Source organism: Octopus bimaculoides, chromosome 11, assembly GCF_001194135.2.
Source record: "Octopus bimaculoides isolate UCB-OBI-ISO-001 chromosome 11, ASM119413v2, whole genome shotgun sequence".
NCBI lineage: Eukaryota > Metazoa > Mollusca > Cephalopoda > Octopoda > Octopodidae > Octopus > Octopus bimaculoides.
In genome coordinates, this window is record NC_068991.1 from 40,421,265 (window position 1) to 40,439,875 (window position 18,611).

At 31.2% G+C, this 18,611-nt stretch overlaps 1 protein-coding gene across 17 annotated transcripts in view; it reads left to right on the forward strand.

The window, feature by feature from the left end:
* LOC106883701 (plasma membrane calcium-transporting ATPase 2) overlaps nt 1-18,611 on the forward strand; it is a 319,550-nt gene that overhangs the window by 193,729 nt on the left and 107,210 nt on the right. For all 17 annotated transcript variants that reach the window (XM_052971734.1, XM_052971718.1, XM_052971728.1 and 14 more), the window contains 2 exons: nt 8,214-8,339; nt 9,284-9,427. In XM_052971734.1, coding sequence (XP_052827694.1) covers nt 8,214-8,339; nt 9,284-9,427 — 270 coding nt within the window. The remainder of the gene's footprint in view (nt 1-8,213; nt 8,340-9,283; nt 9,428-18,611) is intronic.

Below are 18,611 nucleotides of genomic sequence, written 5' to 3' on the forward strand. Positions count from 1 at the left end.
CCACTGCTTGACAACCAGCATTGGTGTGTTTATGTCCCTGTAACTTAGCAGTTCAGCCTAAGGGACCAATAGAACAAGTACTAGACTTAAATAAATCCTAGGGTCGATTTGTTCGACTAAAACCCTTCACGGTGGTACTCTAGCATGGCCACAGTCAATTAACAGAAACAAGATAAAGGATCCTTGATGATGTTATGTAAAGAGAATGCTGTGATAGACTGTTAACTAAAGTTTAATAACTATCTGCAGAGGTATTGGAAATATTCTAAAGAGTGCGTATAGTGGTGTTTAGTGTTTAGATTATGCCGTGCCCCCCACTTTTTTTTTCTCTTAAAGATTAGGGAGTAGTAGTAGTAGAGCTTGGAAGTTGTATATACATAACTAAATATATATATATTGTTGGAGAGAGCTATTGATTTGTTAATTTGAGAATATACCATTGTAGAATCAATGACGCTATATGTATAGGAGAATAGTATGTCTACAAGTTACTTTAATAAGATTTCTGTAGATTAGGCTTTGTTGGTGGGAGTATTTGAAGATTGCTTGGGGGCCTTAGATGCTTAGTCTAACATGTTCAGTACCACATTCTGTGGATTGAGATTGTCTTTTGTTTAATCTTCTGGTTGATTTCTACTATTAAAGAGACTATTCATCGTATGATTAGATGTATAAGTTTGAAAAGTGTTTCTTGATTGCTTGTTAGACAATGTTACTATAGAGTATTGATATGCTATGGCTGTTGTTCAAAATAGCTCTACAGAGTGGTGGTTCATTTTGTGTTGTTTTAATATAAATGAAGACCGTTTCCTGAATTTTTTAATATTTCATATTTTGTCTATTTCTTTGTTTAGTTGCTTGATGTTTGCTTTATTTTTATAGTATGTAACCCTGCTTTGTTTTAAGAGACAATTTAGTTTATATTGTTGGGATTGTTACAATGTCTCTGTAATTGTTTTATTTAATATCAAGGTTGGTAATTGTAGAATTCATAACAACTAATTTACTTTCAGTCTATTGGTCTCAAGGTTGGGCATGGATGAAGTCTTGTAATTAGTGAACAGGCTTTTTCTTTCATGCATTAATCTGTTAAGATGATGAGTGATATATAGTCTAAAGCTATTTCAGGAATTGTTTTCCACACAAAGAATAAGTTTGTTGCCCAAGAACTAATATCATAGTGAAGAGTATAGCATAGAGTTTAGCTGGGGTACTATTGTACCCCAAGCAGACACATAGAATATGGGTAATCAGTTGAACAACCAAATACAATCTACAGCAGTAATATTTCATATACTTTATGCTTCTGCTTAGTTGAAGGCAGTGGTTTATAGTTTGAGGATAATGTAGAAGTCTAGGTGTATTATTGTTATTGTTGTTTTTTATTCTTTTGGGGTTTTTTTTGGTGGGGAGGTCCAGTTATGCTGTAAGTTTTGGTTATGGCCACAGCACAGTTGCCAAACAAATGGACAAAGTTGAAATGCAAAAGAAAATGCAGCTGTATTTTTGTTCAATCTAGCAAGGTGCTATTTTTGGCAATGTGAGTGGTAGTGTTCCTACAATGTTATAGTATTCTGGGATGTTGTATCTAAATGTTTGAGGAGGTCTTAAATATGAATGTGGACTTTGTACACCTTAAGATTATGTAAAGTGTACTATTGTATGTTCTTTGTAATTTAGGGTGTTGAAGAAAGATTGCAAGTCTGGGCATGACTTGCCTATGATCCATGATCAGTCTTATATATCTGTTGTTTTTACGTTTCAGGGAATAAGGGACAACTAAAAGTATGGATTAGAATGTAGAATTGGCAAAAGAGTTTATTATCGTGGGGTTCTGGGAGATAAGACTCAGTAGGGGTAATAATGGAAATAAAAGAGATGTATCAGATGGACTTAGGTGTTGTTGAGATATGCAGCTTGCAAGCTCAGAAGAACAAAAGAAAGGAGCAAATGATAGACAAAAAATATAGTTTGTAGTTTCTATTGGCTAGTGCTTTTAGTTATGGCGATAAGTAATTTTTCGCTGATCAGTCTGATTGCCCATTTAGATGTGGGCCAGGATATTAGTAGGACTCACTTCAGTTCTGTAGATGGTCAGCAGCTGGGTAGGATGGCAGTATTTTTTGCCTCAAATGAGGAATCTTAGTCTTTATAATGCAGATTTAGCAATGTGAACTTGTCTTGAGAGACCATCAAATAATGCTACTTTCGTTTGTAATTCAATGACTAAAGAGGTTGAAGTACAAGATTATTTCCTTGTTAGATGTAGTAATTTTGTCTTCTTGTTGTGAAAAGAGACTAAGTTGCTGTGTACCTATCGAAGGATTTAAAACTTTTTTTGGCATGAGGTGTCTCTGTTGTGTGTATGTGTGTGTGCATAACACCTGTCTCTTTTAAAGAGAAGAGAAAAATGGTATCATCTTTTGTTTCCTAATGTTGAACTAATATAGTGCTTAGTGTGTCATTTTACTGTTTTCACTGCATCTCTTGCATTATTATTATTATTATTGTCATTATGTCCAGTTTTCAGGTTTTGTTTAATTTATGTAATTGTATTTTTGGTCTGTTTAGTTAAGGTTGATGGAGTGTGTGTGTATGTTTGAAAAATATATGCTTGTGTGATGATGATGATGAGTTTAGATCAGTTTACTAGTGTAGCAATGTGAAGTCAATGTATCAATATAGAGTACAGATAAATAAACTTGGTCAGTATATGGTCTTTAACAAGTCCTGAATGAAAACTAAGAAACCAAGGAATCTTAGCAATACACTCTAGCAAAATCATCTTACATACAACATGACAAGTATGAATATGTTAGAATATTTGAATTAAGCAAGAAACTTGTGACATTCAAGATTCATAACAATAACTATTAACTAATTTTTGGTTACAAATGACTAAGGAATATAGATTCTTTAATGCTCAAAATACCAACATTAGTATCAAAAGCCCAGAGAGAAACTATTGTAAGTTTTACATTCTGGCAAAGAACTCTATGAGCTGTAAAATTTTTGTTGTTATTTCTCATTGATTGGTTTTTCATATCCTGCTTGTGTAGATAACTTCTCAGAGCTGGTCCTGAGTAAATTAACTTGTATGTTCAGTTTTTCTCAAGTAGCAGTTATAAATACTTAGGTAACATATTCACTTAGTGTAGATCCTGATGTAACAGGTATTCTGGAATGTCTCCTATTCTTTTGTTCTGAATCTTCCATTCTTCTCTCCAGCTAAAATAGAAGAGTTATTTGTAATGGATAACAATATATAACATAGATAACCTTAAACTGTGCTAGTCAATATTTCATGCATTTAACCGGAAAATTTTGTCAAAATCCAAAAGAATACCTACTTTGAAAGAGGAGCCATGAACAGTTACAATCAAATTATAATACTAATAATAAAAAATTCCTTACATTTTACCTCATCAAAATCCTGAACTGGACTTAATTTTAAACTTAAATTTATTGTGTCTGATATCCAAAATCTCCCAACATCTCTGGAGAGATGTTGGGGAGATTTTCCACATACACAGATATGACATTGTTATTGCTACACTGCATAAATTATACGCCATTTCTGCTAATCATAACAAATGCACTTTAGCCTGAACATTATTTCCCTGTACCCTCTCTACCAGCTCAGTTATGTCGACAATGTTATTTATGATTCCATTTTAAGTGGCTGGATTGACATTGTATTTGAGATTATCAGGCTCAAGTATTGGTTTCTGTCCTACAACCCACTTCTCCAGCACTGAGTAAAGTATTTTCTTTTACCAGATGATTTGGTAACACCTTTTATCTCTTCAGTTCAAAACATGTTTGGTAGAGTTTAATTTTAGAATTTAACATGTATAATTTATAATTTCTCTAAAGTTCTAGTTAGCTTGTCACCAAGTGATCCCTATCATATTTTGAAACTTAATTTACAAGGAAATGCTTAGTGCTTTGTTTTAGTACAAAGCAATTTTTACCACTTAGTCTTGTAACTCTTCACTGATATAAATTTGTTAATTATTAATAATGTTAATTGTTTCTATAGGGTAAAAAGAAGCATTTGATTAATGGTTGCTTTTATTCTGTTGAATCTAAGTCAGTCCAGTGATGAATGATTCATTCCTACAATTTAGTTGTGTTGGCAGAATCTAAGAAATGGTATCCAGCAGCTCCAATAGATGACTATCCTGGTTGACTACAATTATATAATGAACACAATGACTATGCTAAACTATTGATCATATTGGTGATGAGTTCAAACCCAAATTATTGCTAATTTGCTTATACATTACTATTCTACCTTGCCTGATTGATAAATTGATAACATATGTTGCATTCCAACTTAATCAAAGATCATCCAACTGTAAAAAATAATTGCTACAACAAAAACCATTCTACAATTTGCGCATGAAAAACAGGCATAATTCCTTTAATTGCTTTAACAGACTTTCACAATCAACAAATTTAGTATTTAATTCTGGTTTTAGTTACATTAAGCAGATGAGTCAAATCTCCCATGATAATATACTAGTTTATTGCTGATATTTCTTCTTACAGGTAGAAATATCAGTCAGTACTGCAAATCAATAAATCCCGTTGTTAATTTTACAGTGAGGTTGCTACTTGCATAAATAAGTTATACAGCTCTGCATTACTTAATTCCAACTAGATAGACTCAGTGATTGCAAGTTGTGTATCTTGTCCTCAAACCCAGTGCAGTGATGTTATATGAACTACTAACCACAGGAGTTATTGTCCATTATTGGTACATTTGAAAATGGATGTAAAATTGCATCTGTGACTGCTACAAAAGTACATAAATGTTTATTTCACAGTGTACCTGGCTTAGTGATAAGGGGTTCCAACTACCCAAATCTCAGCAATATAAACATGAGAAATTCATATACAATAATATACATTTATTAGCAATAATAACTAAACCATGTAAATAAACAGATAGAAAAATAAACCAGTGAGAAGAAAAACAAATACACACGTCTCATAACACCTCAGCATATTTCCTTTCTACCACCAATTTTTAATTTTTTTTGTTTGTTTGTCTTGCTTTATACCTTCATCAGCAAAGGCATGCATTCACAGTTCTAGATTGTCAAAACCACATACCTTAAACCAGCTAAAGAATAAATAGTCAGACAGTTACTTGTTACACTCACTCAGAAAATGTAAAGTTCAGTTCCCAACCACATAGTTTCAGGTTCCGTCCCACTACACAGTATTTTGGGTATGTTTATTTTGTACTGTACCTCTGGACCAACCAAAGCTTTGAATGAGATTGGTTGATGAAAATTGAAAACATGTGAATGTGTATGTGTGTGTGTGCACATGCATATGTCTGTATGTTTGTTTGCAATTGCATTTATATGAAAGTCATGACATTCAAGTGTTGTTGCTGTTAGTATTTCTGTCAATAAATCATTGATTTGCTTTGTATCTTCAAAGTGGTATGAAATAAAAGATTTCTTACTTAAAAAAACTAAGAGTTAGCATCAGGTAGGACATCTAGCCATAAAACAATAACTAATACTAATATTTACCTAGCTCACACTAGCTTTGAAAAATGGATCTTGATATATAAAATATGCTTGTACTTGAATTTTTCCCTTTCTTATTAGTTGATATTGACTATTTATATGTTAATCACATATTGTTAGCAAATGCAAAAGATCTGCAGTAAATAAAGTAAAATTAGTTATGTCTACTCTCTCCCTTTCTCTCGTGTGTGTGTACAAGAGAAGAGAAGGAGAGCAAGTGAGAGAGAGAGAGAAAGGAAAAGATAGTAGAAATTGTTTCATCACCTGCATGATTCAAACACTTAGTGAATTCAATCTCCAGGCATCCTCTTATCTGTGTGAAGAGAATAGCATTATAAGAAATAGCACCAGGTTCATCAGCAAGGAAATCCAAATGTTCTCAGATATTTGGATTTCTTTGCTGTAAATTCTAAAACTGTGCTAACCACTACACCAAAGTGACAACCCAACATTGATTGACCAAATTAAGAGTCTTAACCTAAGTAGCTAAGATCACATATATCTTTCAATTTTGGTGGATTTGGTATGGAGGAAAGTGTTGTGTCCCTGACCATAACAGACCCTTTGAGATCTATGAGATCAATGTGTTTAACATTCCACATGAACAGTTACAACTCTGTTGAGAAAATCTGCGCAGGGAGCTTAAGAAGGTTGATGTTCTATTGGAAGGATTGTGATGGTTGGTATGGAATTGAGAAGTTGGAGATCTATATACTTGGGTGTATGATTCATGGAGACATATGATATTACTCAAATGTTTTGTGATTCAGCTAAATGGTGTGTACACCAGCAAAACCATATTGTACAAAAATTACCATAGAATGCAATAAAGGCCAATCCATAAATTTGTAATCATTAGTCATAAACATTACAGATGGATGAAACTCTTGTCTTTTTAATATACCTGATAATTATTGTGACTGGAAAACAACACTTGTTAATATAAAAACATTTAGATATAAACAGTAATATTTGAAAGTAGTTTTAGCATGCTTAACCAATGATACAAAACTGATGGTAATATTTTTACAAAAATCTAAGCAAAAAGAAAATGTTCCCAAGTGGAGTTACTATTCAAAGTGATAGATGAACAAAACATTATCACATATTTGGCTGGCTAAAAGGACCAGGGTCTCTTCTTTAGTCAAAATCATTACTTACATGATACCAGTTCCATTTACAATTGTGTGAATCTGTAAAGATGAAATTTCAGGAAAATGAAACCATGTAGATAATGATTCTTGAAGGTTGTACATCATTTCTATACTTTTACATTGTGGAATTTCTAGTGCAATGGTTGGAACAGAAGCAGAACTGCTGTAGAAGTAACTTTTAAGACAACAGAACAAGCACATACCTAACCCACATAACAGATGGGAATTATTATAAAACTGATGTTCACTTTTGATGTTGATGATGATAACAACAACATTATTATATGTTCAAGAATGGCAGTGATGACAGAAGTTTTAAGCTTTGGTAACAATGATTAACTATAGATTGTCCCAAATAATTCCATGGATTCATGAAACCATCTCTGAGTGATGCAAATGTATTTTAAAATTCATTCATAAACAATTCTTAAATGTTTATCTCATTCTTGCATGGTGTCATAAATTTAAATATACATGCCTTACACACGTGTGAACACATGCACAGTTCTATATCTGTTGTCTGTCAGTTTAATACTTATTAGAGCTGCATCTATTGTCAATCAATCAGAAGTGGCAAGTTAAAAGTACTGCTAATTCTGTTCTAGGCATTGATCTCAGAAACACATTGTTGTAGTAGCTAAGTTTCCAGAACAATATTGGCAATGATTGGAATTATTTCAGCTAAATGTGTTTAAACATAACCATAAGTAAAGTTGTTAACAGTATTCATGAGAAGCAATATGAGATCTATGTACAGGTCAATGGCTGAAGTCAAAATATAAACATAAAGGTGCTAACTCTAATAATTCATATAGTAATTTTTTTTTTTTACAACAGATATTTATTTATTCTTTGTTTACACTGATAACCTTCTTGCAATTACTTCAAACCACGCCTACTCCTATTCATTTTATTCATTTTATCTAACACCTTTCACTCCTCTTCATCCTTCTATACACAGGTGTAGAAATTAGAGTGCAAGAGTTATCTACACTGCATATGGGTTACATGCAGCATAGATAACTTTCATCACACATACATTATTCTTATGAATATTCTGCAATTTTAGATTCATTTACCAGAAGTCACAACACATTGCTCTACTCATGTATCTGCAACAGTACAACTGCCATTCATATCTATTCAAAAATACATCCAAATGAAAGTGAGAAGTCTTCACTCAACAAGCTACAACCTTTGTATCCACTCTCACTTTTAGTTTCTTCTGAACTATCCTAAACAATATACTGTCCTAAGCCTACTTAACATACTTGCACTTCATTCTTTTATCATTCTCCTCATAAAAATTAGATAATTCTTCTTCTTCAAATCTGCTGTCTTTGATGCTTGCTTCCCTATCAATATCCCCTAGTTGAATTCCATATATATCAGCCTCACGAATCTTGGCAATCATTTATATGAACACTGCTACCCATCTGAATAACAAAAAAATTATGTAATAGTTTATCTCTTTGTTTCTTACACTAAATAATTTGTATCATTTTTACAGGTGATTTGCTTCCCTCTGATGGTGTCCTTATTCAGTGCAATGATTTAAAAATAGATGAAAGTTCGTTGACTGGTGAATCTGACCATGTGAAAAAGAGTGTAGAGTGTGATCCTATTCTCTTATCTGGTGAGTTTCCTTTTTATAAACCATTTTCTAATTTCATTACATCAGTCTCCATTATGATGGGTTCTGAAATTTAAAATGAAATGATTTCTTTCTAATGGTATTATGTATGATGTTTTTCACTCAACTACATAATGTAAGTTATTTTTTAACTGCACCGAGCTTCAGTATTCTGCAGTTTTTATCACTAAAAATTTATATCATGCCATAAAAAATAGGAGTCCTCCTTTATCTGGTTAATTCTTATCAAAGGTTTTTATCTATATCTTAGCATTTTATAAGGTGAAACATTTTTTTGCTTTCAAGGTTCAGACAATTTCTGATATTGCCTTAATTATTCTTAAAATTACTTTGTAGTAAATCTGTAATACTGCATGGTTTTATATTTTGACAATATGCAAACATAATTATTTGTAATCTGTAACTACAAGTTCACTTTCATTTATATATATATATTTAGTGATATCTATGAGAATTCCATGCTTTAATTTAAAAGTGCAGCTAGAGTTTAACTATCTAAATATTTTGTTTAAAAAAGAAATATAGTTCAGCCATTAACCCTTTTGTTACCATATTTCTGTCAACATGTGCCGTCTTTGTTTCAATTAATTTTTAAAATAATGAAGTATTTAGTAAAATAACTTTCTCGTTATTAAGCTTGGATCTGGAACAAATTAGCATAAAATTTTTATAGAAAATTATAATTTAGACGACTTTAAAATAGTAAGTTTATGTCATGGATTGAAACAAGTCATCAAGTAAAAGAGGAGAAAAATCAGAATATGTTATGCAATGTTATTACCTGTTTGGACTAATAAACAAGCCACAAGCATATCTGAACTGGTAATAACATTGCATTTATACATATCACTGCTTAGCGATCCTACTTCATAGAATATATTATGTTATATTAATGAAAATTTTGGGGTTTTTTTTTCCTTCACTAGGAACTCATGTAATGGAAGGAAGTGGTAAAATGCTAATTACGGCTGTGGGCATTAACTCTCAAACTGGCATCATTTTTGCTCTGCTTGGTGCATCTAATCAAGATGACAAAGAAACAAAGAAAAAGAAGAAAGGTGAAGAAGGAGGTAACTTTATATTTTTATTATGTAACACAAAACAGCTTGCTTTTTTGAAGAAAAAAAATTACAATTCATAGATTCTATTGCTTTTTGTATACTCCAAAAAGTACTTTGTTCCTGATATCTTAATATTTTTCAGGAAATACATCAGTCAAATTATCTTTCTTTGTCAAAACTTTAAAACCATTATATGGATGGATTGTGTATATATTGAAATTTGTAGTAAGTCTTCAGTAAAAAAAATTGAGACACTAAGTTATTGTAATTGTGCAAAATACATAATTAGTGCTAATGGATAAAAGTTCATTCTTATCCTTTCCTTCCGGTTTGTTTTTATGGCTGTAGTGGATCTCCATCATTCAACCATAAGGCTTTAGTTGTTCAGTCAACTGAATTGCTTGCTCCTGAATTAATGTGTAAAAGATTGGGCATCCCATAGACATAGGTACTCTCAACCCTTTAGCATTTAAACTGGCTATATCTGTCCAAAATATTCTACCTGTTTTATGTTGAAACCAGCTAGATCTCATACTTATTCTTCAATGTTGTTCTAAAATTAAACAGTCACATGCACATAAAAAGCACTAAGTCCACTCTGCTGAGTGGTTGGTGTTAGGAAGGACATCCAGCTGTAAAAATCCTGCCAAAACAATCACAGAAGTCCAGTGCAGGCTTCAGCCTGGCTAGCTCTTGTGGTACCATCCCACCCATGCTAGCATGGAACACAGACGTTAAATGATGATGATAATGATCACTGGAATCTCCAAGCTACACAAAAGTGTATTATTAATTCAAAACAATGGGAATAAATATGAACATAATTTACAGTAGGTTAAACATAATTTACAAGCGGAATAATTGTGAAAAGGCTATTCTTTTAAAATTTTAAATCAGTTAATATCACCAAATTTTCCTCTGTTCAGAGGACTTACTTTTTAGAAGTAAGCAGTGAGATACAATTGCTGTATGTTAACATTGATCTCCTAACCACAATCTTGAGTGTCATCCGTCAACCATTATATTGTGCTTTGAGCCAACAAATGTAATCCTGCTTGTAACAGTTTGCATGATTGATAAAGAGGTCTACTCCTATTTATTGGACTGGATTACTGGCATTAGATAACTCATCTTGTTGTAAGGACTTCAAAAATATCCAAATTCAAAGAAAAAAAGATCCTTACAAAATAAGCTTAAAATACATATACATAGATATAAACATTGAAAACCTACCAAAATTATTAAGATGCATAGCAGTAACTTAGTTACATTTGGAAGATGCTTATAAATAGGGATGTACATTTAGTAAATTTGATATTAATGATAGCAACAATAACAAAAGGTTCAGATAATATTATACAAAGTACCAGCTTGAGAGAAGATCATGAATTAGTAGTGATGAGGAAGTCTCTATACAGATTTCTCATTTCCATCATCATAAAAAGGCAAGCGTTTACATATACATCCTGATTTCTTGGTCAAACTACTGCCACATTCACTGACCATATTTAATGCTTCATGACATTTCGAAAGAGAATACAAGACTGGAACTTAGCCTGGAAAGGAAAGAAATAAAGGAAGTCAAAAGCTAAGACTGTTTGACCAGGTGAATTTTTGTTGCTGAATTTGGACACTATTGTGAACTTATAATAAAATTTTAGTTTCTTTTTGACCTAATTGAAATATTCAAGATGTTCAAATATTGAAAGTTTACATAAATTTCAAGAAAATACATACTCCATTCTAAACAAGCAAAAAAGTAGGGATTTTTTTTTATCTACTATATTCAAAACAACTGTATGTTAATTTATATGAGTGTGTGTGTGTGTATATATGTATATATATATATATATATGTGTGTGTGTGTGTGTATTTATATAAAATATTGTTAGCATAAAATATATTAAACTGACAACATTGTTGTATGTGGATATGTCTATGTACATTGATCATATTTGCCAGTTAATTAGCTTCATAAATACTTGTCATTGATAACTTATCAGATTTCTCTATTTCAGCAGGAACTTCTAATTTCAATTGTTTCTTTCAATTTAGGTGTATTGAATTGTGTCATCTGCAGCTATTCATAGAACACACTTCTAAAGAGTCTTCTTTTTCAGGTCCAATTTACAGCACTGCTTCTCTCTCAAATTTTTCTAAATTTGATGATTTTTGTAAGCACACGCTCAGAGATTGATTTAAAATTCTAGTTGTCTCACTTTAAAGAAAAAATGCTGTCAAGTCTGATTCCATCTCACTCCCACTTTAAAGCTAATTATATAGAAGCTTCTGGCAAAGCATTAATATTAGAGCACCACAATCTTTAAAATTCAGCATCCATAGTAAATATCCAGAAATATGCAGTGAAACAGTTGAGGCATGTTTATTCAGATGATCTGGGTGTATAATTCGGAATAAAAATTCAAAGAAGGATGTGGATTCCAAAAGTCCATAGAGAGTTAAGGTGTTAAGAAAGAAATGTGAAGAATTTTAAGAAAAGGAAGACATCTGGAAGAATGGTATTAAATATTGGGCTGAAATACTGATGAAAGGTTGTTATAGAAGGCAATCAAAGAGAAGGCAAAGATGATATTGGATTGAACTAGAATCAGTTAACCTTAAATTATATGTTCCTGTCACTTGAATGTTACTTTGAAACTATCATTTTCATGGGAGGTGGGGGGAAATCCTCACCTCCTCCACTTCTCTCTGTATTCAAATGCTAGGTTTTCTACATATAATGGGGAATTTCCTAAGGTTATATCAGCTGTAATAAAATATATTGACTGTTATATTTTTACAACAGTGGTTGATGTAAACTTTTCTTAGTGAAAATTACCAAAACTTGCTTTTAGTTTTAAAATATGAGTTTCAAAATTAATTCCAAAATATCACTGAGAGCATGTTGACCCTTTTAGGGGTTCCAAATAAAATAGTTTTCTTTCATTTTTTTCTCTACTTCATAAATCTTTACTAATTTTCATATTAAAATTAAGGTATTAATTTATTAACATATGAAAATATATAATTAAGATAAATAAATTGTATATTGCTGCATGTTTTGGTATCTTTTCTGTTAATTGCTTTAATGAATATTAAATATGAATGTCCCATACTCTTACCTTTATGCTACATTTAGTCAAAAGCTAAATGAACAGCTGACAAAAAAAAGAATTTTTATCTAAGAAACAAATTTCTTTGAACTCAGTTAAACATCTAAAAAAGAATTAAGCACTATTGATTAGCTGTTTAATCTTTTTTTATTGTTTTGTTTTTTTATATATAAGACCAAAGGTGAAATGAAATAGGTTTCAGAATAAACAGGTTTAGAGCCAATCAAATCAATTGTATTCTTCTACTGACTTAGGAATAGTCGAACTTACAATTTAAGAATTAGTTAAAGATGTTTCTATTTAAATGATGAGGAAATAATTTTTTTCTCCACTCCCAGATGCATAAATGAATTATTTTTCAGTTTCCTTTTTATTAGTTTTTTTTTTATAATTTCATATTTTATTTCAAATGTATTGTGCATGTTATTCTTTTGAGCTTGTCTTCATGCAGGTGAATTTTATTGCAAATTCTTTTTTTTTTATTGACAAGCATGCTTAGCATCCTAAAACAACTCTAAGCATCTCAATTGGTCTGCACTGTGATTTAAAATTAGCTCTTAAAATATAGAAGTATTGATTAGTTTGCCTAATATAAAATCTTTAGAATGTTGCCATTTAAGTACCTGCTAAGAAATATACAGATTTTAAAAGAAAAAAAAAAGATAATGTAATTGGGAAAGTTTGATCCGGCAGTTTTATGCTGACTTTAATGCCAGTTTACCATTTAGGTTTTTTTGTTTTTTTTAAATCTGAAATCTAAATGTTTGGTATTATTTGTTACCAAATACATACATCAGCCAAAATATATTAACCTGGCTACTAAACTCTGCAGGTTTTTCTGCACAAAATTGGTATTTTTATTTTCAAAATCAATAGGATAGTATTGTTATTTATAGATTCATAGTATAAAGTATTCTCATCATTGATATAAATGATTATATAATCCAAACATGTAATATTTCATACATCTGAGTTGTTTCCAAAACAGTCAAAATGTTGAGTAACTTTACATGCAATTGATGGGTAACCTACCTAAGGTCATTCAATCATCTAGAAATAATAAGCTAAATCTTCCCCCCAGATCATACTTGCTTTGCTATACCATCTTAAGAAGAAAAAAAAAGGCCTGTCCTTAGTTCCTTGCACATAGAAAAAATATAGGATGGTCATGACTGGAATGCCTTTTGATCATAAACCTTTTTGATCAAGGCTTAGAGCTAAACAAAAATAACTGTATATTCATAGGTTATAGTGCCTAATTTGCAATTATAGTCTTTTTATTTCTATGAAATGAATATATTATGCACATCTACATACCATACAGTCATACAGAAATTTTTTTTTAATATTCTTCCATGTGTGTTAATACTTAATTTTTAGTTCATAAATTTACAGTGATGGCAATTATTTTTCTACCTAAACATTATTCTTTGACAAACTCCTTAACTTACTGGCTGCAATCATGTCATTATTATAGCAACTGTAAATCCTTAAAAACTAACCAATCGGTTTATAAGTTGTATTTGATAGTTAAGCAAGAGAACATTTCAATTAATGGCTTGTATTTATACAAATTTTAATTAAAATGCTTCCTTATCATCATTTTAATGTCTGCTTTTTCATGCTTGCATGGGTTGGACAGAGTATATTGAAGCAGATTTTCTACAATCAGATGCCCTTCCTGTTGCCAACCCTCACTTGCTTCCAAGCAAGGTGTCTTTCTCCATGGTCAGACATGATTTCATAGATTATTGGAAATGAATGACACAGCTTGTGTGACATTGAAATTCATTTACAACTATCACATAATGTCATGACAAGGAGATGCAAACATACATACACACACATACACACATGCATATGTATGTATATAGACTACAAACCTGTTTCAGTTCTGCCAAATCCTCTAGCAAGGCTTTGGTTAGCTTGGGACTACAGTAGAAGACACTTGGTCAAGCTATACAGTGGGACTGAACCCAAAACCATATGGCTGGGAAGCAAACTTCTTAATCAAACAGACACGTCTGTGTATGTATGTATGTATGTGTGTGTGTGTGTGTGCGTGTATGGATAGTTACAAATTGCTCAGATTGTAGTTGACACTTAAATTAATAGGTTACACTATCTCTAAAGTAGATAAATTCTAATGAAGAAAGTATTAAAACTTTTATATGGTCATAATTGATTTACAATGTACCTGTTTCCTACATGTTAGAAATAAAGAGAAAGATAGTCACATTTCCAGTATAACAAAAAAAGAGAATTAATCATTTTAAGGTCATCAAGATCAATTAAAATTATATTTCTCTTTATAATCGATCAGCAATCAACATATCAAATCGTTTGCCATTGACAAACATAAACGCTTCAATGCATTCAATTTTCAAAATTTAACAGTTTATTTCTTCTTTCTTTCTTTTTTTTTCCTACTATTTAACATAAAATATTTCTGCTAGAGACAATTAGTGTATCTTATCCAGTGCTCCCCTTCCCCCCTCTCCACCTCCAAACTTTGCATGTGTATATGTTACCCACCTCATGTATTTAACATTGTTTTCATAATAGGTGTTCTGCCAAGTTTTGCTACTGCAGCCAGACCTTGGTATATAAGTGTTTGTTACTTGCTAGTGTTTACATTTAATCTTATGGTTTGCTAGGAATCATTTCGGCAGTTTCTTGTTTGGATTAACTCTAGAAATAGACAATAACCAATAATTGTTGTTGTTATCATCATTATTATTATTATTATTATTATTATTATTATTATTATTAATCTGTTCAATGATCTAAATGAACTTCTACATGTTAACTTCACTGTATTGTTGGACACTGATCTGAATTCATATTTTCTATGAACATCTTTAATATATTATGAAATGTATGCTACAAATATTTTGTATTTAATTCAGAAGTCTTTGCACACTATATCCTGACTTTTACACCATTTTAGAGAAATTTTAGAGAAATTGTTTGGTTATTCCAATATGGAGTGTAAGCAACATTTTATACAGTCCATTAGTCTAAAATTACAACTCTTTTTATACAAATAGTTTTTTTTGTTTTTTCTTTTAATTACTCTTTAGATTTTAGCCTACTGTTGTGCAGTAATTAAATTTATAAATAACAGAAATAATTTAATTTAGATGAGTTAATTGTATAATCAATGAATTTAAGTCAATATTTCTGCTTCATGTTTAAGTATGGAAAGTAACACGTGAAGATTGTTACTTCTGTTCCAGTTTTGACTGAAGGTATTTATTGCTTTCTTTAAATGACCAAGCCAAGTAATATAATTTTGTAGGTATGAACAATGTATGCTATGTCAATAAATATAAATGTGGATAATGATAATGATGATTTAAATTTGACATGGATTTTTTTGTCAATTTCAAAAGAAAAATTTTAACATGGAGTGGAACATTAAACCAACAAAGCACTACTCCTTCCTCTCCCAATGCTGTCATTCTTTGTTAGACTGCTAAAGCATTTTCACATCTTCTTTCATGGTTACACAAATTTTTAAATGCCTTATTCATAACACAGTTCTTCTTACGCATTCTATATAGTCAGCTACTCTTGGCTAATATTCTCCTGTCCCTATAGTATACCTCCCATCAACAATCATTTTCATCTAGATACTTGTGTCCAATTTTGAGAGCTGAGCTCCAATTATATTTAGTTTTCCTGAAGACTATTGTTTCTAGACCATTCCAGATTGGAAATAAGGATGAATAGATGAAGCTGGGGCAATTAGTATTTAAATTGAATTATTTCAGCTTGTCAGAGAGAAAAAGCATGCAAGCAGTAATTTACAGAGGAATACTTGTCTAAAGCAGAAAGATTGGACATAGTTTAGATGGAAAGGTTAACATTATTGAATTAAAGAGAGAAAAATGGTACAATATTAAAAAGGTTTGTTTGAGGATTATATAGAGTCTGTGGTGTCACTGATTGATGGAGAACCAGTGAGTGGAATTTCTCAAGGCTTTCAGTTGCTATGTTTTGTTGTTTGGGTGTGAATTCTTTCTACCTATTGCTGATTTCTCTCAAGTTTTGTTGGCTGATTTTATTTCCTACGTAGCTATTGCCAGCTTCTAATGAACTATTCCATGATTTGGTTATACATTAGTTGTAAGGATTGTTTCTCTCATTTGCTTAACATTCTCAAAGGTGTTAGGAATGACACTCAATTAATGTCATAAATCGTCAATGGAACTGTTAGGGGTCCAACTAAATAACTTGAAAGTCAGTTTGATCATGTCAGTAGTAAGATGACATCTATTATGTATAATTGATCAAATAATTTCATGGGTGAAAGCACCTTAACCTTTGAGTTTGACATAATTTTGGAGTGTGGGAGAGATCAAACATGTTCAGAGACTTGGAAAACTGATCAAGACAAATTTAGTAAGAAAATTTGCTGCAAGTACAAGCTGTTCAGAATTGTACTGAAGCTTCACTTGAGCTTTGACAATCTAATTACATGCTTACAGGTGTCGTTGAATTTGGTTATCTGCTCAGTTCAGAAAAAGACTACTTCAGCAGATGCACATTGAGGCATGAGAAAGTGGAAACTAAACACTGTTATGGGAAATCATTGTCAGAAAAAAACTTGATTGACATAAATACAATAATTTTCTTTTTAAGCCTTCAGTTAGCTCTGATCTAAGAGATTCTAACCAGGATCATTCCTTTTTGTTTTCTGAGCATAATATATCTGGAATTATGTCCTTTATATCATTTCTTTTCTAAGACAAAGATTGTGACTTGATAAAGATTTCTTCAACAGACCAAGTGACTCCCTTGGGTTTGATTGAGCAGTGGTTAGATTAATGTGCCACTTTCAGGACAGTGTTTGAGAAAAGAATGTGGGGTTGTTGGTTATTATGGATGTAATCAGTTACAAGAAGTGTAGTTAATGTTGTGGTCAAATTAATGATTAGGACTGTTTTTATAGATAGGGGGAAAATGTCAAGCACGCTAAACCTGGAACCAGTAAACATAATTTCTCCTTAATGATTATTTGTAAATTATAGTAATCTTTCTGCATTTTCTTTCTCACATTAGTTATATAGAATACTTCTATTTGCCTGCCATCATGTTGCTTTATTTTTCTTCTATACATTTGTCATTTGGAACAAACTGCTTGCATAGATTCTCATTGCTTATGGTGTTTAAAATTTTAGATGAGTAACTTATGTTTAATCATTGAGATGTATGATAGGTTTGTCCTTTTACTAGCGACATGATATTAAAATAAAATCTACAAAAGCTCAGTGTATCAGTATAATGTTAACTTGTCTATATTAAAAGCTTGTAAATCTAGAGTTGTTTTAAATACATTATACTATAGACATTATAGTCAAAAACTATTACATCCTTTTCTTTCTTTTGGTTTACATAAATAACATATTTATCTAGCTGTTATAAATAAAAACTGAAATAATTTCTATGTGATGTGTAACTATAACAATAACATCTGTTCTACTGTCATGTCACTTTGTAATTCTCATCTACATTTAAAATTTTCTAAATCATATGTACCATCTAAATATAAGCATAAATTAAAAAGTATTTAAGATATTTTTGTCAGTTGAAGTGTCAGGCCGAGAATAAGTATTCAAAGAATATCTCTTCTAAACTTTCAAACCACTTTCTATAATTTCACTTATCTCCAAAATTTCTTCAGTTATTTTGTAATTTTCTCTCTAATACAGCATTTGGGAGAAATATTTATTATGTGCACGTGCACACACACACACACAAATTTTTGTTATACCTGTACATTTTTTAAACAACTTACAAACAAGTAGTTCTTGCCACACCAACAATTCTTGTCTTATACTCATCTTAACCCCAATCATCTTCTGATGTCATAGCTAAAATTTACTCTTGTAAGAAAATAACTTCCTAGAGAAGTATAGTTTTTTCTTTAGCAAGAATATTGGAACTGTTTCATAAAAAAAAAAAGTCTGAAGTGTTGTAGAAACAGTTTAAAACCTATTTTCCATTTTGCAAAGCAACAGCAAGTAATTTGGTATATTGAATTTTCACCTTTATACACATATTAACAATGGGTT